Here is a 24,214-nt window from a genome sequence, read left to right as displayed (position 1 = left end):
AAACCACAATTTATCGCTGGTTTGCTGACAACTTTCAATCTTTCAACAACAAGCTTTCAACGTGCACGTGTCAAGCTCAGTGATGATCCCCGTCAAGGTCGTCCAAAAACTGCAGTCACCAAAGAAAACGTTGATGCTGTGCGTAAGCTGATTGAGGAAGATCGACATGTGACATACCGCGAAATTCAGGCAACTTTAGACATTGGCATGAGTCAAATACAAATAATCTTGCATGAACAATTAGGTGTATATAAGTTGTTTTCCCGATGGATACCGCATTTACTCTGTGAAGAGCAAAAAGCGGCTCGCGTTACTTGGTGCGTCAGAACTCTCGAAAGATTCCACGCAGGATCCTCAAATGCTATATACAACATCGTATCAGGTGACGAATCCTGGATATACGCGTACGAACCCGAAACAAAAAAACAGTCACGAGTCTGGGTGTTCAAAAATGAGTTAAAGCCAACAAAAATTGTTCGTTCACGGAGTGTTGCAAAAAAAATGGTGGCCACGTTGGTCTCCAAAACAGGCCATGTTGCGACTATTCCTCTTGAGGGACAAAGAACGGTTAATGCAGAATGGTACACTAGCATTTGTTTGCCACAGGTCGTTTCTAAACTCCGTAAAGAGAACTGCAACCGCAGCATCATCCTCCATCACGACAATGCGAATTCTCACACCGCGCACAAAACAAAAGAGTTTTTAGAGCAAGAAAACATAGAATTATTAGACCATCCACCGTACAGCCCCGACCAAAGCCCTAATGATTTCTATACTTTCCCTAAAATAAAGAATAAATTGCGTGGTCAGAGATTTTCATCACCTAAGGAAGCTGCGACGACGCCTACAAAAAGGCCATTCTGGAGACCCCAACTTCCGAATGGAATGGTTGCTTCAATGATTGGTTCCATCGTATTGAAAAATATGTCAAATTTCGCAGAGAATACTTCGAAAAGCAATAAATACATTTTTGAATAGTAATGTTGTGTCACTTCCTTGATTCCCGAAATTTTCAGTGCCGCCCTCGTATTTGATGTACAAATGTTGTGATCTGAGTAAAAATATCAGGAACCCACTCTTGTGTGTGTTTGTCCGTCTGTTAAAGTACCTATTCAAGGCCAATAATTATACCAGTGATTTGTATTCTATACTTATTACATTATTTTTAGATAGTTTTTAGTATTTACTCGAATTCAAAAAAGGGGAGGGTCAATTTTTTTTCTATTGAAAAGGATGAATTTCAAGGGTAGTTTGATGAAAGCTTGGATAGGTTCTGAGTATGGGATCCATAACAAAGTAATGGAACTCTTAAATTCTTAGGAGCAAATTAACTATGCTCGGCCGAATCTGTTATATACTATCCGGATATTTGAGTCGCCCACCGTAACTTCCTTATGGTCAAGTAAATGTCGTAGCCAAATATGATGGTCAAAATATTTCTATCAAAGAATCATATCATCGGAGCGTAGCTTATGTACATTAAATTAGTTTTTATTTAACTTCAATACATGCAGTATTTCCGAAGTTATAACGACGATAAGCTTAAGCCCTTTTTTGAATATCTGAGATTACGCGCGCTCATACTATGTCGTCACACCCCCGTACAGCCCGCGAACGCGACACGGTGCGGCGCGGCTCTTGGTCCGGTGATTACGTGCGTAACTAATACATAATTTGAGTTAATTTGAGCTCTTCCAGCGCAAAGAGCTAGCTGATCAATGTTTTTGAGCTCGTCGAGCTCAAACGTCTGATAAATTACTTTTGAATGAATAAACTGACACGGAGTTTTCAGTCGATCGGCAAAGCCGCTTAAAAACTATTCCAAAAAAAAATCTTTTCGTACTTGTTTTGAGATTTCTCAAAATCTACCGGTCCAAATTGTATGAAAAATCTCAGTTTGGTCAAGCCCTTTCGAATGTCAACACATACACACGTCAGACACTATCTTGAAAATCTTCAGGAACGCTTCCTAGGACCTTTAAACGTCGATATCTGGTGGATATTAATTTTTGAAAAACGGGATAACGTCTACAACTTCTCGAATTTTTGAAAATTTTTAAAATTCTTAGCAGGAAATTAAATTATAATAGTTAATTAAAAAATCAGTGCTGATCAAATTTCGGTCCGCAAAGATTTCTACAGTCAAAAATGGCACAATAAGGCATATTTGTATTTTTTTAAAAGATAATTATGCTTCACTTGACATCAAATGACTGGTCTCACTTGAGCCTCGTGCCAACATTTGTACACAATAGTGGCGACAAGTAAGGCCCATATGCCACTTCCACTAGTTATTTCTGTTCCGTGGATGTGACTGTTAATTTTTTTTTTTTTTTGATTTTCAATAGAACTCAATTAAAGTATTAGTATGGAGGTGTTAGAAGTCCCTACCCATGTAGAAATTAAATTAAGTAATTCAAATCACTATGAAGCGTAGCACTTATACTAATAATTGTTAAATGTAATCTATAAAATTGGTCTTACGGACAATCTTATATATAATTTAGATGTGTTAGAGAAAAATTATAAAATATATATTTGTATAGTATTTGTTGATTTTTAATTCTGTAAAATTAACTTAATGACATACGAATCTGTGGTGATTGCTAAAATACTCTCCCGCAGTACTTAGCGTCAGCTATTAAAAAAAATATTACTAAATATTTTTGAGTTTTGACATTTTGCAGCTGTGTGTTTACTGCGAAACATATTTGTTAATCAGTGCAAAATTTAAATTAACTCTTTGATTTCTGATTTGGGACAATTCCAAAATATTTTTCTCGTGAAACCGCTCATAATATGTAATTAGACTACTATTTTAACCCGTCATAATGTTTCTGGTAATTACCTACTCATGTTTACCGACTATGAATTTAAGCAAATCTTATTGTTGTTTATATGATTAATTTTAGCTGTAGTAAAAACTGATAGTTGTTGAGGTTATTTGAGTTAAACTGAAATACTACGGGTCCTCTAATTAAATTTGGATTTACAAAATAACCTATTGACATTTCCAATATGGCACACCAAGTATTATATACCTACCTATGTTATATCACTGTAATAAATGATCAATTCACTGAAAAATAATATAACTTTTGAATTTCAGACGCAGAATGATTTCCATTATACTTTTATATTCATGCAAATTTAAAAACGGTAAAATTGGTATGTATTTTTTTACATATTTGTTATTTCTCTAGTATGGATCAGCATAGTAATTCATTAATATTGTTAAAGATGATGGACCCTATTATCGACAGTGAATGGCTTGATAATAAAAATGAACAGGTTGAAGAACCCCAGAATATTGGTAATGTTGCCTTGAGCTGGCAATGGAGGGAGAGAGGCATAGATCCTCCTTACTCTCCAAGTAATAAGACAGTTCTCGAAAATGTTGCTGAGGATGTTCTTGTGCAAAAAAATCTTAATATTAGGGTATGTATCTTAATAGTATATTGCCTTGGAAATTAAGCTTAAGTTTATAATTATTTTAAACTGTTTATATTTTTAGTGCTGTGATCTACCAGGATACCCACGATCCACATTTCTCATGGTATTTAGCCCTGATGGGTAAGTATATTTTTATTAATATATATTTTTTACACAATAGTACATACATAGTATGTTTGAATGCATATATTTAGATGAAAATGTTTTGTTTAATGTTTTAGAACGAAAGTAGCATCAACACATGGAAATCATAATGTGTACATATCTGAACTAGCAAGTGGTAAACATGTAAGGATATTGAAGGGCCATCCAAGGACACCATGGTGTATTGCTTTTCACCCTTCACACCCAGAACTTATAGGCTCTGGTTGTTTGGGTGGCCAGGTCAGAGTGTGGGATATTGCGAGTGTAAGTGAAACTCTGATACTGTTTTGTTTTGTTCTACTTATTAGTGAGATGAACAAATATATAATCTTACAATAATTTTACAAGACTTGTACAATTGTACCTAACTAACATAATCTTGATCTAGGCGCTGTCACCTAGACCTGACTTATACATGTGATTCACAACCAATTTTCTTTGTATCACCTTCACCCTTGGTAGGTTATCAGTTAACCTTATATAATAATGTCTAATGTCAAAAACTACCACTCATTCCAAAAAGTTTACCTCAAACCTGAGAAGAAGTGCTGAAAAAGCAGCAGGCTTCTTTTTATAAAAGTTTGCCACAATATATTATCACACACTAGAATTTATTATTAAATAGCCTTGGTGGTCACTCCATTCTTAATCTGTTGATACAGATGGATATGTATGAATAGAAACAAAAACAGGTTAAGACTAGAATGGGCATATCTTTTCACACAAAATATCATTGGGCTCATAGCAAGTGTTTTGCCCCCTCCCAATGACAATTTTATTTTAATTATTTTTTTAAATAATTTATTTTATTTTTTATTAAACTTTGGTCTATAAAAGATTTTAGACAAAATTTGAATTGACTTTTTTTACTAATCTACATTATACCTTTAATACTTATTCAAATGAACAAAAACATTGTATATATTTAATAGGATATGCTTTAGGAAAACAATTTTCACATAATAGTGCAATTCAAATTTTCAAATTCAAATATTTTTATTCAAAATAGGATGTGACATCACTTATTGAAAGTCAAAAAACTACCACCCATTCCAAAATGAATGCCTCAGACCTGAGAAGAATGGGCGCAGCGGGCTTTTGTTTTCATCGATTAAATATGTTTACAAAGTAATATTGTACAATTAAACTTATTATTCAATAGCCTGAGGGTACTCCATTCCCAATCTGTGGTATCATCAAGAAAGTCATTTATGTTATAGTAACATTTACCATACAAATGTTTTTTAACAATTCTTTTGAATAATGTTATACTTTTGTTTTGAACAATTTCTGGGATCTTGTAAAAGCATATACATCGCCCCACAAAAGACTTACTAACTCGACTTAGCCGAGTAGTAGGCATCATAAGTTTATGTCTGTTCCTGTTCATTATGGTTATGACAGTTTCTGGCAAATTCACTTATGTGCCTATGAACATACATTACATTATCAAGAATATATTGAGAAGCAACAGTCAAGATGTTAATTTCTTTGAATTTTGCTCTCAATGATTCTTTAGGACCTAGGTTATAAATAGCGAGAATAGCCCTCTTCTGCAGCACAAATATTGTATTAATATCGGCAGCGTTGCCCCATAGCAATATACCATAGGACATAATACTATGAAAATAACTAAAGTATACTAGTCACGCCGTATCTATGTCAGTTAATTGTCTAATCTTATTAACGGCATATGCTGCAGAACTAAGTCTGTTCGCCAATCCTTCAATATGGGGGCCCCATTGTAATTTGGAATCTAGAGTTATGCCAAGAAATATAGCAGATTCCACCGGTTCTATCACCTCTCTGTTTAACAAATCATTTGCATTTACATTTTTGACATTTGGTACGGTAACTTTAATGTATTTGGTTTTCTTGCTATTTAACAATAGGTTATTAGCGCTAAACCAGTACACGATGTCTGATAAAATATCGTTCATTTTGTCATACATAGTTTGGTTTCTTTTCACTTTGAAAATCAGTGGAGTGTCGTCCGCAAACAATACTATCTTATGTTTTTTCTCTATAAGATTAGGAAGATCATTTATATAGATAAGGAAGAGGAATGGTCATCAGATAACAATTTTGTGCATTCATGCATATGCTATTTTTGTATGCCATTTGCTTTGTTAGACTTACTATAGTCAATTTGCTCTTCTTCTTTGAAGATAATGCTTGTTCTATATATATACAAATTGAGAAATTTGGTTCCTCAAAAGAATATTTAATTTTACAATAGAAGACATGTATGGCTCAACCAGGATCATCCCAATGTCTTTCAAATACTGTTGGTGTAGCATCAAGTGTTCAGAATTAGCTTGGTACCTACCAAAAGTTCTGTTACAAATTAAAATGCTATTTTTTTTATGCAATAATTAATGTATCCTTAATTGGGATTTCTTATCAATACTATCTATCCCTATGTCAAAGCCCCTTTAGGTACTGAAATTTAATCATTAAGTTAAGTTAATTTAGTGAAGTTTACTAAGTGTTGTTGCAATATGTTATAGTCATTCCCTATGGTAAATAAATGTATTTCTATTTTATACTATCTATATATATAAAAATGAATTGCTGTTCATTAGTCTCACTCTAAAACTCGAGAACGGCTGGACCGATTTGGCTAATTTTGGTCTTGAATTATTTGTGGTAGTCCAGAGAAGGTTAAAAAAGGTTGAATAAATATGAAAACAACAATTTTGATTTTCCTTTGATGTGTCCCCAGTCGTTCAGAAATCATATAAAAGTAATAGTATAAAATGAATAACTAATTAGAATTTTTATATCTTTCTAACTTTCTCATGAGGTAAAAAATAAACTTCTTTAAAACACGGGTAAATAACACTTAAAAAGGATTCCTTTTGTTTATTTTAAGTTTATTTAATGCAAAAGTTTATGTCTTTTATTTATCGATTGAGGCAGTACGAATGTTGCCGGGTCAGCTAGTCTAAATAAAACTTATATGTACTCATTTATTTATCGTTGAATCAGCATCAGCTATATTTGAGATTTTGTCTCTTGTGATCAGGTGCAGAATCTTGCATGAAAGTCTAGGGTGCATTTTTAAAAAGAGGTTTCACAACATGATCCAATACTCTTTCATTGTCTATTGATACACTTTTGGAAAATTAATATAATTGATCTTCAGTGAGTCATTTTCCCAATAAATTAGGTATTGTTTTTTTATTTGGTTCATAACTATGCACTATATTTGTTTTCAATAACACAATAATTTCAGTAGTTGCTACAGAATTTTTTAACTCAAAGCTTATAAATTTAAATAATTTACCGATTTAATTAAAACTTCAATAAATCAGGGTGGGAGTGAAGTTTGGAGTGCACAAAAAGAAACTGTGATAGCATCAATTGCATTCCATCCCCGGGAACAACTATTAGTTATAGCTACCTACAATGAACTATACTTTTGGGACTGGAGTCAACAAGCACCATTCGCTAAAGTTTCAACAAACAATGTTAATGAAAAAGTGAGGTTAGTGACACTGATAGATATAGAATGAAATGACGTTATATATGTATATAAGGATATATTTATAAAATACAATATTACTTATATAATAAATGAAGCAAATAAATTATTTTCAGGTATGTTGCGTTTGACTCACTTGGACATAAATTAATTACTGGAATATCAATATGGACGTCGCCTGGAGGCCATACTTCAGTTTTACAAGGAAATTTAAACTCTCCAAGCCCAACAAATCTTATTAGTTTTTTGAGGGGAGACGATTTAGACGACACTCCAGAAAGGAACAGGATGCCAGAATCTCCAGCCTCAACAAGAGATGTAATAGTAAATTCTTACCAAAACTTGGTTCAGAGATATGACAGCTTAGTAAGAAATTATCAAAGACTGTTTATGGTTCGTCATAGACTAACGGATACTACTCCTCCTCCTACGGTATATACCTTGAAATCATATACATTAATTGCATTAGTTGCAGCTCTAAAGAGTCAAATAATATATACATCTATATATACATTTACAGCATAGATGAAACATTGTCACTTTTATACAAAGTTAAACAATCACAAAGTTAATGCTCATCTTTTTTTATAATGGAAGAGGAGGACAAACAAGCATACATACAGATAATCTGATGGTGTGTGATGACCAGGACTCATACCATTTTGTAACACCAGAGCCAGCATATAGATTGCCATGACTTTTTACATGGAAAACATAAATTTCACTCTATAACGAATATATTTATCTAAATTCTAAGAAATGTTCGTGGTTCATTTTGTTAGGTGTACATTTGAATATTCTTTGTTTATTAAAGTGTTAAAAATAAATAATTACTTAAATTTTGTAGACTGACCGTGGCACTGATCCAATGGAGACAGACCCATCTCCAGAGACGAGTTACACTCATTCAGCAAGTGCATCCTTGATTCAAAGTGATAATGGTAAGATAAATAAAATTATTTGTAATCAGAATTGTCACATACATAGTTTACTAAAGTGTTACTTTATTTCAGACACTCCTACACCAAATACATCACGAACCCAGGATAATCAAGATAATGACGATCTTGAAATTGAGAGTAATAATACACCACTGTTAAATCTAGATGTGCTATCATTCGAAAGTGGACCGTCCAGGTAGAAACCTTAAAATGATAATTTATAAAAAGTAAAATTATATTTTACCTTCCATGAATAACATAATAGTTAAGTTTTTCTTATATGAAAATATGGGATGAGACAAGCAGGATGTTCACCTAATGGTAATTGATACGCCCTTCCCATGACTATGCAGTGCCGCTCAGGATTCTTGAAAAGCCCAAAAATTCTGAGGGGCACTACAATTGTGCTCATCACCTTGAAACATAAGATGTTAAGTCTCATTTGCCCAGTAAGTTCACTAGCTACGGCGCCCTTCAGACCGAAACACAGTAATGTTTACACATAACTGCTTGGCGGCAGAAATAGGCGCCAATCCTATCCTATCCGCCTATACATGATGGCACCTATCACTGAACTGGAGCCTCCCTCTGGTAAACTGGTTACTTCAAGTTTTAAAATTATCTCTGGCATGTAATTATGTAGTGACAAAGGTAAGATAAGGACAAAGAGTTTAAAATTTGGAATATTTTTACTTCGCGTTTACACACACACAAAAACAGGTTGTGTTTTACAACCTATGTGTATGCAAGACTTTTTTTTGCCATATTATCTGCAATCAGCCCCAACAGCTTTAATCAGATTTGCTGATCAATAAAATTTGTTTGCCGCCTTTTGTATTAGATTGATTAGTGGTATACCAAGATACATCCTATATGTCGTCTTCCGTTTTGAGGGATATATACATGTTATCATTGTCTTCGATGTGATTTGGACTAGTCTCCCAGGCGGTTTTATGGTCATATGGAGTCTCTTTGGTTCTTTCCAGGTGAATGTCGAACTTAATATACATATCACGGGTGTGTGGTTGAGGAGCCATTTAGACATGATTCCACTTTTGTGTAGAGTCCTGACATCCCTTTGCTAATAAAGAAGATGATGAAGTCCGGAGTTTTTTAGGGTCTGAAGGCATGAAACAGCAACAGGTTGGTTCTCCTGTTGTTATTACATTGAGGGTGTAACTGGCAACTGCTTTTTTAGTTATCGGCCCCTTATCGTTGTCAATCGGGAGCCCCAGATTCTGTTTTTGGAGTTCCAATCTCTCCCTGTAATAAATGTGGTGTGTATGTGAAGAAATATCTAAATATTTCTTCGTCTATCTCTATGCGATGTCGTGGGGGACAGTTCATTGCAGCCACATTTAGTTATCTTTCCCATTAATCTATTTGTATAACAACCGCCTGTATATGAGCATGTTAGTTGTGTCTTATATTTTCCTTCACTATCACAGCAGCACCAGCATGGGATGTCCCATCTGGATGATTAGCATAGCAGATATTGTATCCTTTTATTTTAGTTACTCTTTGGTCAATCATGTGTGTTTCAGTAATATATCTATTTTATTGTGGCTTAAGAATAGCTCAACTTCTTGCTTATTTGGAGATTAGCCATTTATATTCCATGCAGCAATGCGAGTCAACTGAGATTGCGTATTCTATACCTTTCTATTTTAGTAGTCTATATTTGCAGTGTTAGACGTGTTTTCTGATATGTGCGCAGTATGGCTTGTCTGGTGTACCTACCTAGGTTTTAGTGGAGGATTATCCTCCACGCTTAGTCTGCTTGAGCTGCAAATGTATAACTGGACTTTCTTTTGTCTATTTGGATTATCCTGTTTGGTGAATGAGCCATTTTTCGTTCTTTCTCGAATCTCTTTGTAATTTGCTGGATGGTCGCCATAGCAAAGAGTACAGGTGGCTGGTGTGCTGTTATCCTTTTTAGGGCCGTCTCTAGTTTTATACCCTTCTGCACATTTGACACACCTGAATGGGCGCATGCAGTTGTTTTTGATGTGTCCATATTATTGGCACCTGGTACACTGTGATATTTCGGTTGACATCTTTGGGTCTTCGATATCGACTCTCGTGTGCTATATGTATTTTATACTGTTTATTTCTGTGTTTTTGATGCTAGGTTATATACTCACGAAGAACATGTTTAAGGGCCTTTTATCTTTTCTGGAAAAAACACGGATGATTTCACCATGTACCCTACTCCTTATTTTTTCAATTTCTTCTATAAGATTTGGGAGTGGTGTGATCCAAATTTTTAATAATTATTCTATAGCATTTATTTTGGTTCTATGTAGAGGTATGACTAATAAGGTCATTGGTGCCTATTATGTCTATAAAGTTCTTATATGTGTCATTTGATTGTGTCGTTACTGTTAGCAGGTTTCTATTGATGATTTTATAAGAACAGCTATCATTAGATATAATTTTGTTTAGTAGTTCTGTTAATTTGTAAAGATCTTCTATACCATATAATGTAATGTTACATTTTAACAAAGTGGAAGGCAGACAGTGTTGGCACCATCATCTGACGTTTTTATTGCTGACCGGGTTTAGTAGACTGATTCCTTGAATCAGTAGGCTTGATATTTCCCAGTGAAGACGACCTTGGTCTTTTGATGAAAAGGCTTGGATCGAATGCCTGCTAAGTTAATTTTTTATTTGTGCTTAGTAGAATTTTGTGTTTCAGGGTGTCGGCCACCCACTATCTCGCAATCTTCTGGTTGATTATCGTTATTATTATTTGAGTTAGAACATTTACTCATTTTGTTGCCACGATGAGGGACGAAATATGTGGTCACTTCCAGGCGATACACACAGCGTTTATAAGGTCCACCGCGGCGCACGGGACTACTTACCTACTAGCTATTCGTCCTATCGGTGCGTCTCCCACCTAAGATTAGGATGACGTTCATAGAGTTCAACCAGGCCCCGTGACCCAGGTGATGAAGCCAAGGCCCCTGATCGTTGTTGCGGCTTCGGCTTGGGTTGGTCTTCGTTTGTGGATTTCCTTCCAACCACTTTCAGACTGGTTAGGTGCAGGTTGTTTCAGGTTTTTTGCCGCCGCCTAAGACTTGGCGTTGTGATTCCAGGCTGCACGTATGGGGTTGTAAGAGGTATCTCCCACGGATGCGAATCACCGAATTTTCGAACTTTATCGGTGCGTTTGTATACGTTTATCTCAGAAACGGCTGAAACGATTGTAATCAGTTTACACATAAAAAGATAATTAAGATATTACGCCGAATCGACGCGAGAAAAATTGCAGGGGAACCGGCCCCCTCAAAACGTAATTAAATTATGTATTGTTCGTCTTTTATTTTAACTATAAGTGTGCGTCCACACTGAATGCGCGGTGACGTGGGCCTAAGGCGAGCGAGGCGTGCGGTGGCCACAGTGAGCCGCGATCTCTCGTAGCGGTTCGAAGTATGTCAGGTATTGCAAACTATGGACGAGGATTTAGTATTTTTACTTGACAGTCCGATTCTGAGATGGAGGGTGTTGAACATTAGAGATAGTGTACACGAAATAAATAAAAACAAAGAACAATGTGGTGATTTTTAAAAAAAAAATACTGTGCTGTGGATGTTTACTTTGCCATATAGGTGGTTTAGATTTGTATTTCACTTATAAATAATTCAGTATTTACCGCCATTTTACAACAAACAATATGCAGCCGCGCAATCGCAGAGCGATAAGACCGAACTGGTTTGTTATCCCCGCCATCCGCGCGCTAGGTCGCTCGCTGACTAGGCTCATAGTGCGGCCATAACGCGCTGATAGGAACGTTTGAAACCTCCGCACACTAACTCCCTCGAACCTGTCGCGCTAGGCTTCCGCCTTAGTCACTTCAGTAAGGACGCAAAGGCGCGTTTCATATGTTAGATATTTCGCGCCCGTCGTCGCATCTGCGCCAGGCTCTACACACTAAGTATTTACACAATAATTCAATTCTGGACGCTGTTGACTCATTAGGACTAGACAAATGACCACCCTTTCCAAATAATAATAATGTTGCCATTTGCAAATACTTATTTGCAACACTTCCCAGCCTTTCTTTAGATTTATTTTGTCTATAGGTAATTTTAATGTGGAAATTAATTACTGAAAATTGAATTATCCTTTTCAGGGTTCCGAGTAGTGCTGCTACAAGTGTCTCAGAAGCACCGACTTTTGGTTCCGAATCATCCGCTTTTATCCGCAGACAATCCGATGCTTTAGAACAAATATCTTCCCGTCTACGTCGCAGACGATCCGATACTTCAGAACAAAGTGATGGAATACCTTCCCGTCTACTTCCAAATCCATTTTCTTCAACAAATAGTGGTCAACGGATACACAGATTTACTGTATTTAATAGGTCTGATGAAGAAAGCGCCATGGGATCATCTCGTACTAGTTTGTTCCCATTTTTAAATAGGTCGGAATCTCCAGTCTTAGATGTTTCATCTGATAGAAATACGCGTAATACTTACGCCAGTACACAGAGTGACCCTCCACCTACAAATAGTAGCAACAGATTATTGGATGTTCCATCTCCACAAAACACTCCTTCAGCTTCTGTTTCCACTACTCCTGCATCTACATCTTCGTCCACACCGTCACAGCCCTCTACTCCCGGCGATACTCAATCAATTAATGAAAGTCTTGACTTGATCCGTGATATTCTTAGAGACTCTGGAACGAGGTTGTTGAATTTAATTACAAATATGTCACTATCGACATTAGATAGAGCTGATAGGGATGCGCAAAGAGATGATAGTTCGAGAGCTCAATCTAATGATAGGGAAAGCGCATCTAGGGCTCGATATGATCGAGCCCGTCAACGCTTATTTAATGCAGGACTTAATCATATATCATCGAGCTCGGAATCTGACAGTGACAACCCTCCAGAGGTTAATATTTTTAGAACGAGAAACACGACATTTCGAGCTGATCGGCCCAGAGATCAAAGTAGAACAGCAGCTGCTAGTGGAAGCAGATCACCAGGTTTAGGGCCACTAGAGCCCTCGCAGAGGTTATTAATTGATCTTTATGAGCATTTGCAGATGAATGATAATAATGGGGAACAGGGCAATGTCAGTGTATCTTCTAATAGCAATAGGTTTCACGTACGCACTCAAAGCAGTACGGGAGATGACAGTGCCAGTACAAGGGGTACAGATACACCGACACAAAATAATTCGAGTCCAAGTCAAGCTAATCAAAGTAGTAATTTTGATCCTAATTTACCCTCGACTAGTAGAGACCCATTTTGGGCTACTGGAAATATTATGTCATCAGAAGAAGCATATAGAAAAGTAAGGGGAGGTGTTAATGCATTGCACAGGCATGCTCAACAGTTAACAAATTTTTGGGTGCGTGGACATCGTATTAGCATGCGAGATCTTCGCAACATGTGGGAGAATCTTCGTAGACGCGTTTTGATGATACATCGAGATAACGGAAGACAAGAAGTTCAAAGTCACTATTCTAGGTCTCTATTAGAGAGGTGTATGATGTTGTCAGATATGTCTGACAACTCGGGCCGTAGCTCGAGTAGAACCAGAGGTAGTCAGAGATCACAAATGAGAAACTCTGAAGCTGGTGCTAGTAGTACAAATACGAATTCTGAAACTCCGGAAAACCTGAACACAACACCAGAAACTACCAGTGGCAACACACAAGCTCGAAGATCAACTCAAACGAGATCGGGTGGACGATATTCACCCATTCTTAGAAGAAGATTCATGCCAAACCATAGGTGGCGACAGGATGACGATCTTCGTCGTAGACATAGGCATTCATCCACAAATCGGTTATTGTCAAGGAGTTCAAATAGACCACGCCGGGAATTTGAGCGAGCAATCGAAATAAGTGCAACTAGGCACGAAATACGCATGAGAGCAATGCAAGTACTGTCTGTGATGTTTAACAGAATGATGATGTGTTTGGAAGAACAAGGATTAAGTCAACTGATTATAAATATGTTACGAACTTTAAAAAAAGCATTGGCCGTAACCTGCCTTATGTTAATGTCGTACCGAAATAATAATAATGAAAACTCAGGAAACAACCAATCAGCCACTCCCGAGTCGACTGTAAGTAATCGCTCGGAAAGAAACGGTAACCAAAGTACGAGTGAGGCCCCTAAGCAAACCGAATCAGCAGCGACGGGTACCCCTGAGGACGCTAATCGCGCAAGTTCCTCTACACCTGTTTCAAATCCCAATCAAAATCAACAAGACTCCCCTGCTTTATCATCCACTAACAGCACACAAAGATGGAGCAATCGTCTGGCTGTCCTTATAGCAGCTGCTAACAGAAATACATCAGCAACAGCAAGAAGTAGAAGAGAACTTTATATAGAGTACAAAAAGATAAAAGCTTTGCATCGGACAAACCCCACGGCTCATCCTTTAATAAAGAAAAAGATGCCGCCTGTTTCTGCCCACAGGATACCGGCATTACGATCATTGCCACGTCGAAATATTGTGACAGTCAATCCTAACAGCTCTGATTCTCCAATAGACGAACCGATTGCTGGACCCTCAAATAGCATTCCTCGTGAGGGTCCAACATATGATTCAAGGTTGCCTCCTGAAGTTATGAATGAGTTTGAACACCGCATAAATTTATTAAGAATTGCCCACATGCAAGCTGTGAGACTAAGAAACATGGCTAGAAGCAGATATAGACGACTCCAGACAATTCGTTTTTATACGCCATCGTCCGTGAGAGAAATGTTCACTTTACAGGATCTTAACAATCAGCATGACAATCAGTCTCCTCCACAGAACAACTCTGAACCGATTAGCCGCCGACAGTTTTACTCGATGGATAATCGCCTACCAATATTTCGTAGGGAGTATGTTGTGTCCCGCGTATCGGGAACATTAGAGGATCCCGGTGAACTGCTGCAAGTAAACGATCTCAATAATGCTGAAGGACAGCGTAATCAGCAACAAAGACTGCCTAGAATACATGAATACCTACAACCCATTATTTACGCTCAGGTAAGTGTGTTTTTTATGTAAAACTAAGTTGCTAGTTCTTAAGTTGCCACACCATGCATAATATTATTATATATTCTCTGCCAGTGCAATATATCTCTGTCAATTCATTCTGTCAAGAGCGGTAGTGATTGTCATGAAGTTTCATTACTCTGTGGTAACTTGCATGACAATTGGAATGGACATCTTGAATTGGATAATATATTTACAGTGGATTCCTGTTGCCCTCTACACCAGTCTGTTCTGGTGGATTTATATATTTCATATTCGTATATGAAATATATGAATTTTAAAGGCAATTGACCTAATAGTTTCACAAACAGAGCCAGTCATGCAAGTGATTTGATATATCGTCAAATGTCATTATAAATTTATCACCCATTAATGTTTTGTAACTCTTGGAGACTTTAAAAAAAATTCTGGAATTTATTTTTCAAACCATATCTGTAAATTTATATAATCATCTCGTTATTTAAACACAATTTTTTATAAAAAATCTTAGGGCTTGGACAAAAATATTCGGTCGGGGAAGAATTCTTTCATATCTGGTTGGGTTTGAGAATATTGAAAAGGTTACATTTCAAAAAAGAAATACTAATACAATGTTATTTCCAGCTATTTTTCATTTCTTCTCTTTCTGACAACTTTAGTGAATCTAATAAAGAAATTCGATACATTATAAAATTTTAATACAAAATAGGAAAAAAAACAAGCCGCGACAATAAATGAATGTAACGTTTATGGACAAAATGCATTGTCAGTAAGAGGAGCATAAAATTGATTTAAGCCTTCAATCCGGGAGTGTTTATGTAATAGATGCTATCGCTCGGGTCGCCCTGTTATAATATATAGTGAAATAATAATTAGAATTATAATATATAAATAAATATTTTTTTTATTTAATAATTAAGTTTTATGGATACATTTTTGTTAACTATTTCGGTGTTTCAACCCTAAACAGCCATCTTATTATGTTTTGTTTTATAAAATACACACCGTCAACATTTAAATAAAATGCTTTTACATTAGATTATTCCTGTACTTATTTATAAGGGGGACCATTCCCCTGAAAACATGCTCTGCAAAGGTCACAAAAAGACAGGTATAAAAAAAATTCAACTTTTTCACAAAAACCTTGTGTAAAAATATAGTTACAATTACACGCGTTCTAATCCCTTAAAAGGTATCTTATTTAAATGTGTAACACTCGCGTTAATCAAAGAAAATACTACTCTCAACATTTCTATTGTTCTGCCTAGTTATTGCAGTTTTTGAGATACATATACCCCCCAATATATACCAATTGGTATTGGATTCCAGTTGATTACACTTTGGGTACGTAAATGTAACCTTGTTAAAAACGTTTGTGTGGAAAAACTTACTATAATTTAAATTCAGGCTATTAAGTAATAAGTTTAATTGTACGATATTACTTTGTAACAGTATTATTATGAAAAAAAAGAAGCCCGCTGAGTGTCTTGCACCCGTTCTTCTCAGGACTGAGGCATATTTTCTCGAATGGGTGGTAGTTTAACTTTCAATAAGTGATATCGTATGCTATCTATCTATATATATAAAAATGAATTGCTGTTCGTTAGTCTCGCTAAAACTCGAGAACGGCTTGACCGATTTGGCTAATTTTGGTCTTGAATTATTTGTGGAAGTCAAAGGAAGGTTTGATTTTTGACAATTTTGATTTTCCTCCGACGTGTCCCCCGTCGTTCAGAAATCAAATAAAAATAATAGTTTAAAATGAATAACTAATTAGAATTTTTATATCTTTCTAACTTTCTGAGGAGGTACAAAATAAACTTCCTTAAAACACGGGTAACACTTAAAAAAATGATTCCTTTTGTTTGTTTAAAGTTTATTTTATACAAAAGTTAAGGTCTTTTATTTATCGATTGAGGCAGTACGAAGTCTGCCGGGTCAGCTAGTTTTTAATAAAAATATTAAAATTTGAAGTTAACATCCTCCCGGTTTTTATTGTATTTGATTTCAAACTCGTTTACAGAACGTGGTTGTCGATGAAGACGCTAATGAAGCCGGAGGGAACGCAGGGGCACCGGGTGCGGGAGGGGACGGAGTGGCAGGCGCGGGGGGAGGACCTCGCCGTATGGGCGGTATGGCCGGTCTACTCGACGCCGGTATCATATCCGAAAATTACACGGTGTCTTCGCACAGAGTACAAGCCTGGGACTTCACAAAGGGCGAAACCCCAGATATTGCTGATAGTAAGTTCTTATGAATACTGACATTAGTAAACGCGCAAATCTCGACCTACCAATAGTTTTTTTTATATAAGAGTGGGCAAACGCGCAAGAGGCTCACGGCATGGGGAGTGGTGAGGCATCCGCCCATGGATATTCGTAACAATAGGTGTCAAGAGATGCGTCGCCGGCCTTTAAGGTGGGAGTATGCTCTTTTCTTGATGGTCCCTAAGTCGAATCGGTTCGAGAAAACAGCGGCTGTGCGCGGCAAGAAATTTCTCGCAAAACGCACGGTTGTAATGCCAGTCGTCAACTTGATGCGGGTATGTATGACAGCCAGATTAAAGTTGTTAAACGCTAAATAGCCGCTACTATTTCGGCTATTTGGGGTTATGCTAGCGGAACCCAAGAGGCTAAATAGGGATTTACTCGAGCGTCCAGGCGACCGCATTGGATTGTACTTATAAGTTTTAACAATTCTTATTGGACTCGATGAGACTGTTTATTTCATTACGTGAATAATAATTTATCAAAATGTGTATTATATTTTATTTAATTCTTTAACATTTTTTAATTTATTTACATTACTTAACAGCTTCAAAAAACGTAGTGGTACAAAGGTGCAGAATCCATAACGACGCCAGTATCGATATATCGAAGGATGGCAGACTGCTTGTCGCCTTAATGCCTGTGCCACGGCTACGAAACACAAATCATTGGCTGGGTAAGTAATCTGAAATCACAGAACTACGTCACCGTAATCATAAAAAAAATATTCAAAAATAATATACGTTATTTACGTATATAAATCAATTTACCATAATATCATTAAAATTAAATTGTAAAGGTGCATTTAAACTAAACGAACAAAGAGCCAAAGCTAGAACATGAGCATTCTTTCTTGATCTTTTATTGTAAACGAAAGCTCGTATAGCGTTTACACCAAAATATCAACGATTAGAACCAAGAACAACAATACGGGCGTGCTCCGGGGAGCGAGCATGTCCGAAAACGCAAGAACGTTCTAGGCAACTGTTCGCACGCTCTAGTGCCGTTTACATCAAGTGAGTGAGCATTCTTAGAATATATCATAGAATCTATGCGAACGTAGATAGAACAACGAAAGAATGCTCAACGTCTGTTTACACTAGAAGAATTCAATACGTAGGGTTAGAATAAGCATTATCTCGTCTAGTGTAAATTGGCCGTAAGAAATCATGTAGCCGCGCCACCTCTGATAACTACTTCTTACGTCTTATCCGCGTCAGGGTGATTAAAATATGGGGAGGCCTTAACAGCACAACGTTTTTTGTAGAACAATAAGGGACGAGACGAGCAGGACGTTCAGCTGATGGTGATTCATACGCCCTGCACATTACAATCCAGTGTCGCTCAGGATTCTTGAAAAACGGCACTAAAATTGCTTTCGTCACCTTGAGACATAAGATGTTAAGTGTCAATTGCCCTGTATTTCACTAGCTACTCGGCCTTTCAGTCTGAAACACAATAATGGTTACACACTGCTTCACGGCAGAAAGAGGCGCCGTTGTTGGTACCATTAATGTAGCCGGCATCATTTAATAATTTCAATGGCCACGTTAAAGCAACGCATCTTTCAACTCGCAAGGTCGACCAATATATCAAGCTGAGCGACAAAGTGAGCTCGCTCACACATGGTGACTTGTATTGGGGTTTTGATTCCAGTAATTATATATCTTTCGTAGTTTGGTTTAACGGGTTATTATGAAGAATTAAAGCAGGATTGCTTTGACTTAACGTTGGCACATTGCGATTTAATTTATTCAATTGGCGTACATCAGAGATTAGCATTTTGAATTTAATTTAGAGTTGTGTGTTAGTACAAGACCAACCTTGAAACATATAGTTAATTATTTTACATTTATTGAAAATAGAGATAGTCGTGCCGTGTGATGCCTAATAACCCTCCCGCTGGTAAATAATGCCCTCAGTCGCACGTTAATTTAGGGTAGGTAGTTCTATCTCGAACTGTGTAAGAAATAAGATCAAAACAAATCACACTTCAAAGCTGATACATAAAATTTTAAAACTACTAAGTTACTAATCTGTATAATTCATCCGAGTTTATAAATAACACATATAATTAAAGTCATTCCAGGGCATTTGCAAAACAAAAACTTTCCCCATAAATATATTAAATTAATGTCCAAACTTCACAAGTTTATTAGCTATTGTTCATTTATTTATTTACATAAATCAAATATTCAAATATTCAAACTATATTTACAATACTATGACTACATAAAATAAAACTATCATTACGTGAAAGCGTACCAAGAATACTGGCAGCATTTCCGCGATGAATAGCTAGGCTGATCCGTTTGTTTAATACTTTTTCGAAAGGAGTAACAGCCCTAACACTGTGGCTACTACCGCGCTCAACAGAAGCTTACATTCATCTTGTGCCTGGGACTACTATTACATTTATATTGACTCTTGGCGACAGGAGTGTACTCGCTGGAGTGGTCGCGTCTGGGCCAGTGCCTGCACACAGCCATGTTGGAGCAGAGCGCAGTGTCTGTGGCTCTCTCCCCCACCGCCCGCCACCTGGCCGTGGGACTGGGATCACGCCGCTTCACCTCCGTGCACCACGCCCGGAGCAACGTGTTTGCGCTGCTGTATCGTCTGGATCCACTAGGTAACTACTGAACTGAACCGCCAAATTACACCTTCGCACGACACGAATTAGGATATCATCCCCGCCATCTGGGTGTGTTGCGGTCCTCCACAGTGCAGTTTTGAAGGAACTTTCTTCCACGTACACAGCTGTGGAATACCATGAATTGTGCGGTGTTTCCGGGACGATACAAGGTGTACCTACGCTTGTCACTTGTATAACTTAACACCAGGTGACCTCTATGCTCATTTGTCCTCTTTTTTCCATAAAAAAAGTAAAGTTTAGAGTAGAGAATAATTGTCTCAGGCTGAGATCTTACGTCAAATCTGTTGTTTTGTTTTTATTACTGTTTTATTATTATATTATTTTGGCTTAGATCATGTAAACGTCTAGAAAGACTATGACATTTAAAAACGTCGAAAAAATTGAGTTAAGAGTTAACCTCTAATTTGATCAATGCAGGCACACTTACACAAGATGTCATGCAAATTGTAAGACGTAGCTTGTCACGCACACTAAAGTATTAAACCTGGCTTGTTTTTATCGGTTGTCTAACAGCAAGAGACTGTTATCTAGACGTATAAATTATCTAAGTATGTATTTTGATATGGCAACCCTTTTCTATGTATTGATTTCTCAAGAATTAAAATATCTATTAGACCACCTGGGGTTCACTGGAAGAAGATTATTAAATATAATTTAATAATAACTACTTGTATACTAGGTTCAAGCAAGTTGCCGAATACTTTTATTTCTTTTGGATTGAGGTTCTTGCGCGATGTTCAGGACGCATCAAAAAAATCGCGTACACTCAAGCAATTCCGAATAATCTTCTTCTTCTAATCATTGAAATGCTATCGATAAGCAAGTGAATGTTCTTTTTTTTTTCAGCAAACCCAAGTAGAACAGGCTTGGCACCAATAAAAGAATTGGAGCAAAATTGGGAACGCGGTTTCACCAGTCTCAACTGCTTGCGTTGGGCCCCCCAGCCGGGTCAAGGACTTGTGTACGCTAACAATACCGGACAACTCATAATAATGAGCTAACTCAATATGTCATGCCTATAACGGTCTTATTATAAGTCAAAGGATTCATTAATCAATTGGCATTTGTCCAATTGACAATTGACATATGTCAATGATCATTTGACACTTGGCAATTTGACAATAATTGACATATGTCAATATCAAACCTTTATCTGTTCTGTGAAACAAAAATAATTATGAGTTCCTTAATTTGTGTGTTCAATGGAATTATTTTCTTTTACATGTTAACAAAACACAATCGGTTGTAAATTAGCATAAAGTCTTACTTTATAAAATCTTGTTGTAATTTTTTATCTGTAGATCTCATTAATCAAAATCCAACATAGAATAGAACGAACGACGTGGATTTATGGTTGACCGTATAATTCACAATCAGGTCTTGTGATGATATGAATATGAATCAAATAACGCGGGATTATAGAGGGGGGAAGAAAAAACCTACTCTTTGAGGCTATTTTATTACGCTGAGCCACTCAACCGGTTCACATATACCACCCCATACAGACCCATACTGTTGCTATCGCCAGTAGACCAAGGGAGTGCCACCAATGAACTTGACAGATGAACGCCTATGATGTAGGGACAGCTTTATGACACAAAAAATAAACAAAAAAATTGCTTGTCTGTAAAGTCGATTTAACGTCATAAGAAAACATTAATGATAAATTGTATAGTGTAATGAATTGAATTATTGTCATCGATCAAAGGAGTTAATTAAAATTACACTTTTTTATTAAATTAACATTTATTTCCACTCGTTAATTTAAATGTTTTTAACTTAAATTAAACCACACCTTACGACAATCGTGCCTCTCTATCGCTTGTTCCGTGCTTTCGCTTGCACGCTCGACTCAAACGGAACGTGACAATGAGTCATGCTTTTTCTTGCGTGCAGCCGGCGTTCATCGATTTTTAAGTCGTTATCACGTCAAAAAAAAAGAAAATAAAAACTTTTAGGATACCATTGGTTTTCTTAGCTGGGGTTGCCGAATTTCAATCAAAATATTACTACTTGACTGAATTAAAAAGCTCGTGATTTCGCAGTTGCATTTGCTTTTGACAGGATGATTTTTAATGATTGTTCTCGAAAAAAAAAATGATTCCTGTAAAATATTTTTGGTTTTTGTGTCACAAATCACCCGTATAGATGTTACCAGATTCAATCCAAAACATAGCTAAGATAACAATTTACAAATATTAGGCACTCGTATCGCGATTTTAGTTTTACTGTTATTAACTAATTAAATAGATATAATATTTAGTTAACTGTACAATTAATTGTGTTTATACATTGTTTTTAAATGCGTTCCTGTCAATTTTATATTTTTTTTGCAGTCATTGTAAATTTGTTTTTAATATTATCTATATTAACTTACTATCTTAAACTAAATTTAAACATGTAATATATTTTGATAGTAAGAGTTTCTATTAATTTTGCAGCCTTTGTATTTTTTTTTAAATATAATAGATACACAATTATTATTGATGTAAATTGCCATTTCTTTTAAAATTCTTAAAGTAATGTTTTATTCATTTTACAATGTATTTTTTCCTTAGAATATTTAGTGGTACATAAATATAATTATTTAAAATATTTACGTCGAAAAAACGTTGTCGTTTTACTTACATACCAAATTAATGTACAGGGTGATTCTAATCCAAGTAATTCGCTTTAGACCTTTAAGTGGCATGTTATAGTAGTATTAGATTTTAAAAGTTTAGCATATCCCAAAATATTCATAAAATCATTATCACCCTATTCTATTTGAACACAAGTAGTAGAATAGAAGATGTAGATTTGTAAACAAAGCGTGCCGCGCCGCGGGGCGAGGTCATGCGGGCCGTACAGCTGCAATAGGGTAATGACCTTACTAATTTCAAACTACCGCCGATTCGCCCGATATTTACCACGCAAAAAATTTAATGTGCGTGAATTTAAAAATAATAATTATTTGATTGGTGTGTCCATTGTTTTACTATTAAATTTTAACTTCAATTTTATAGTTATTGTTACTTGGTTTATTTACACTATTTAAACCTTTTCTTAACTAACTACTCTTACATTGTTTGACTCCGATTATTAGAATACCCTTCCTTTACATCACCCTGTACGAATAAAATAATTTATATATTTAGTCTCCTTGTTAATTCTTGGTTCTGTAGCGATGAACTTAACGCCTGGATTATTTTTTAATTTTTAGCAACGTTTTATTTATTTACATAAATTCCCAATATTGTATGTATTATTAAATTAACTGTAATGTTATATTAAGTACTCAAGTTAGTTGTAATGATATTGTAAGGATCTGAAACACTAAATTACCATTCAATTTCTAAAATAAAATTTTCTGCTATATTAATTTTGAAGACACCAAAACTAATTATATTTATATTTAAATACTTTTCTTAGTTCATCTCTACTTCTTCGTAGATAATAATAATATCAACATGTACATTAACAGGTTAATATTTTCTGTTCTTCCAATTCGTTGTAAACTTTTACCATGAATATATTACTCTGTATATATTATTAGTCTTTTATTTTTATTAAAACCTGTATATTGTTAAAGTAAGACTCCGCTGTCTGTAAGGCCTAAGGTCCGGTATCCATCAAAGCGGAGAGGAGAGGCGTTTTGATAATCAATCAGATTTCCTTATTTCCACATCTTCTCTCCGCTAAGCTTTGGTGGAAATGGATCAAGCGGAGAGGAGATGTCTAATTTTTCTTTGATTTTGTGCCGCAAGCGGCGCGGCAGATAAGAGATGCGAGATATCTTTAGCGTCATTTATTCGATTATCTAATCTTGAATGCAAAAGGCGTTCCTTTCTTATTTTTAACTGACTTTAGTAGTTTAGTCAAGTATTTTAACTCAAAAAAAGGAGGAGGCCCCAAAAATATTGTTACTTATAGATTTGTTTTTGTTCTACCAAATTAAAAATTACGTATGTAACGACATGACTTCTTCCTTTCGTAGATATCATAGAGCTCATATTTCCTCTCCGCTTTGGTGGAAATATGACCTGACCGTTTCGCGGCTAATTTCCTCTACGCTTTGGTGGAAATAACCTGACCGTTTCGCGGCTAATCTCCTCTCCGCTTTGGTGGAAATAAGCTGACCGTTTTGCGGCTAATTTCCTTTACGCTTTGGTGGAAATAACTTGACCGCTTCGCGGCTAATCTCCTCTCCGCTTTGGTGGAAATAACCTGACCGTTTCACGGCTAATCTCCTCTCCGCTTTGGTGGAAATAACCTGACCGTTTCGCGGCTAATCTCCT

General features: G+C 36.2%; 1 protein-coding gene across 1 annotated transcript; it reads left to right on the top strand.

Annotated features, from left to right (window-relative positions):
* Window positions 1-2,693: 2,693 nt before the first annotated feature.
* Window positions 2,694-23,466, top strand: LOC126969175 (activating molecule in BECN1-regulated autophagy protein 1-like). Its single transcript, XM_050814495.1, has 14 exons — window positions 2,694-2,840; window positions 3,110-3,168; window positions 3,241-3,438; window positions 3,515-3,573; window positions 3,675-3,861; window positions 6,915-7,087; window positions 7,201-7,402; window positions 7,932-8,025; window positions 8,098-8,221; window positions 12,164-15,029; window positions 17,041-17,260; window positions 17,832-17,960; window positions 19,722-19,913; window positions 20,784-23,466. Exons 3-14 carry the CDS (start codon window positions 3,241-3,243, stop codon window positions 20,936-20,938), a joined length of 4,599 nt encoding a protein of 1,532 aa, XP_050670452.1. The 5' UTR covers window positions 2,694-2,840; window positions 3,110-3,168; the 3' UTR covers window positions 20,939-23,466.
* The last annotated feature ends 748 nt before the right edge of the window (window positions 23,467-24,214 follow it).

This window comes from Leptidea sinapis, chromosome 17 (genome assembly GCF_905404315.1).
Source record: "Leptidea sinapis chromosome 17, ilLepSina1.1, whole genome shotgun sequence".
Taxonomy (NCBI): domain Eukaryota; kingdom Metazoa; phylum Arthropoda; class Insecta; order Lepidoptera; family Pieridae; genus Leptidea; species Leptidea sinapis.
Note: the sequence above shows the minus strand (reverse complement) of the source record. Positions and strands in the feature narration are given on the sequence as shown.

Bases quoted from the DNA above. Each gene is read 5' to 3' on its own strand.
- LOC126969175 (XM_050814495.1), top strand. From the start codon at position 3,241: ATGATGGACCCTATTATCGACAGTGAATGGCTTGATAATAAAAATGAA. The intron at 3,574-3,674 runs GTAAGTATATTT...TTAATGTTTTAG, and splicing joins ATGGTATTTAGCCCTGATGG to AACGAAAGTAGCATCAACAC. The intron at 17,961-19,721 runs GTAAGTAATCTG...TCTTGGCGACAG, and splicing joins AAACACAAATCATTGGCTGG to GAGTGTACTCGCTGGAGTGG.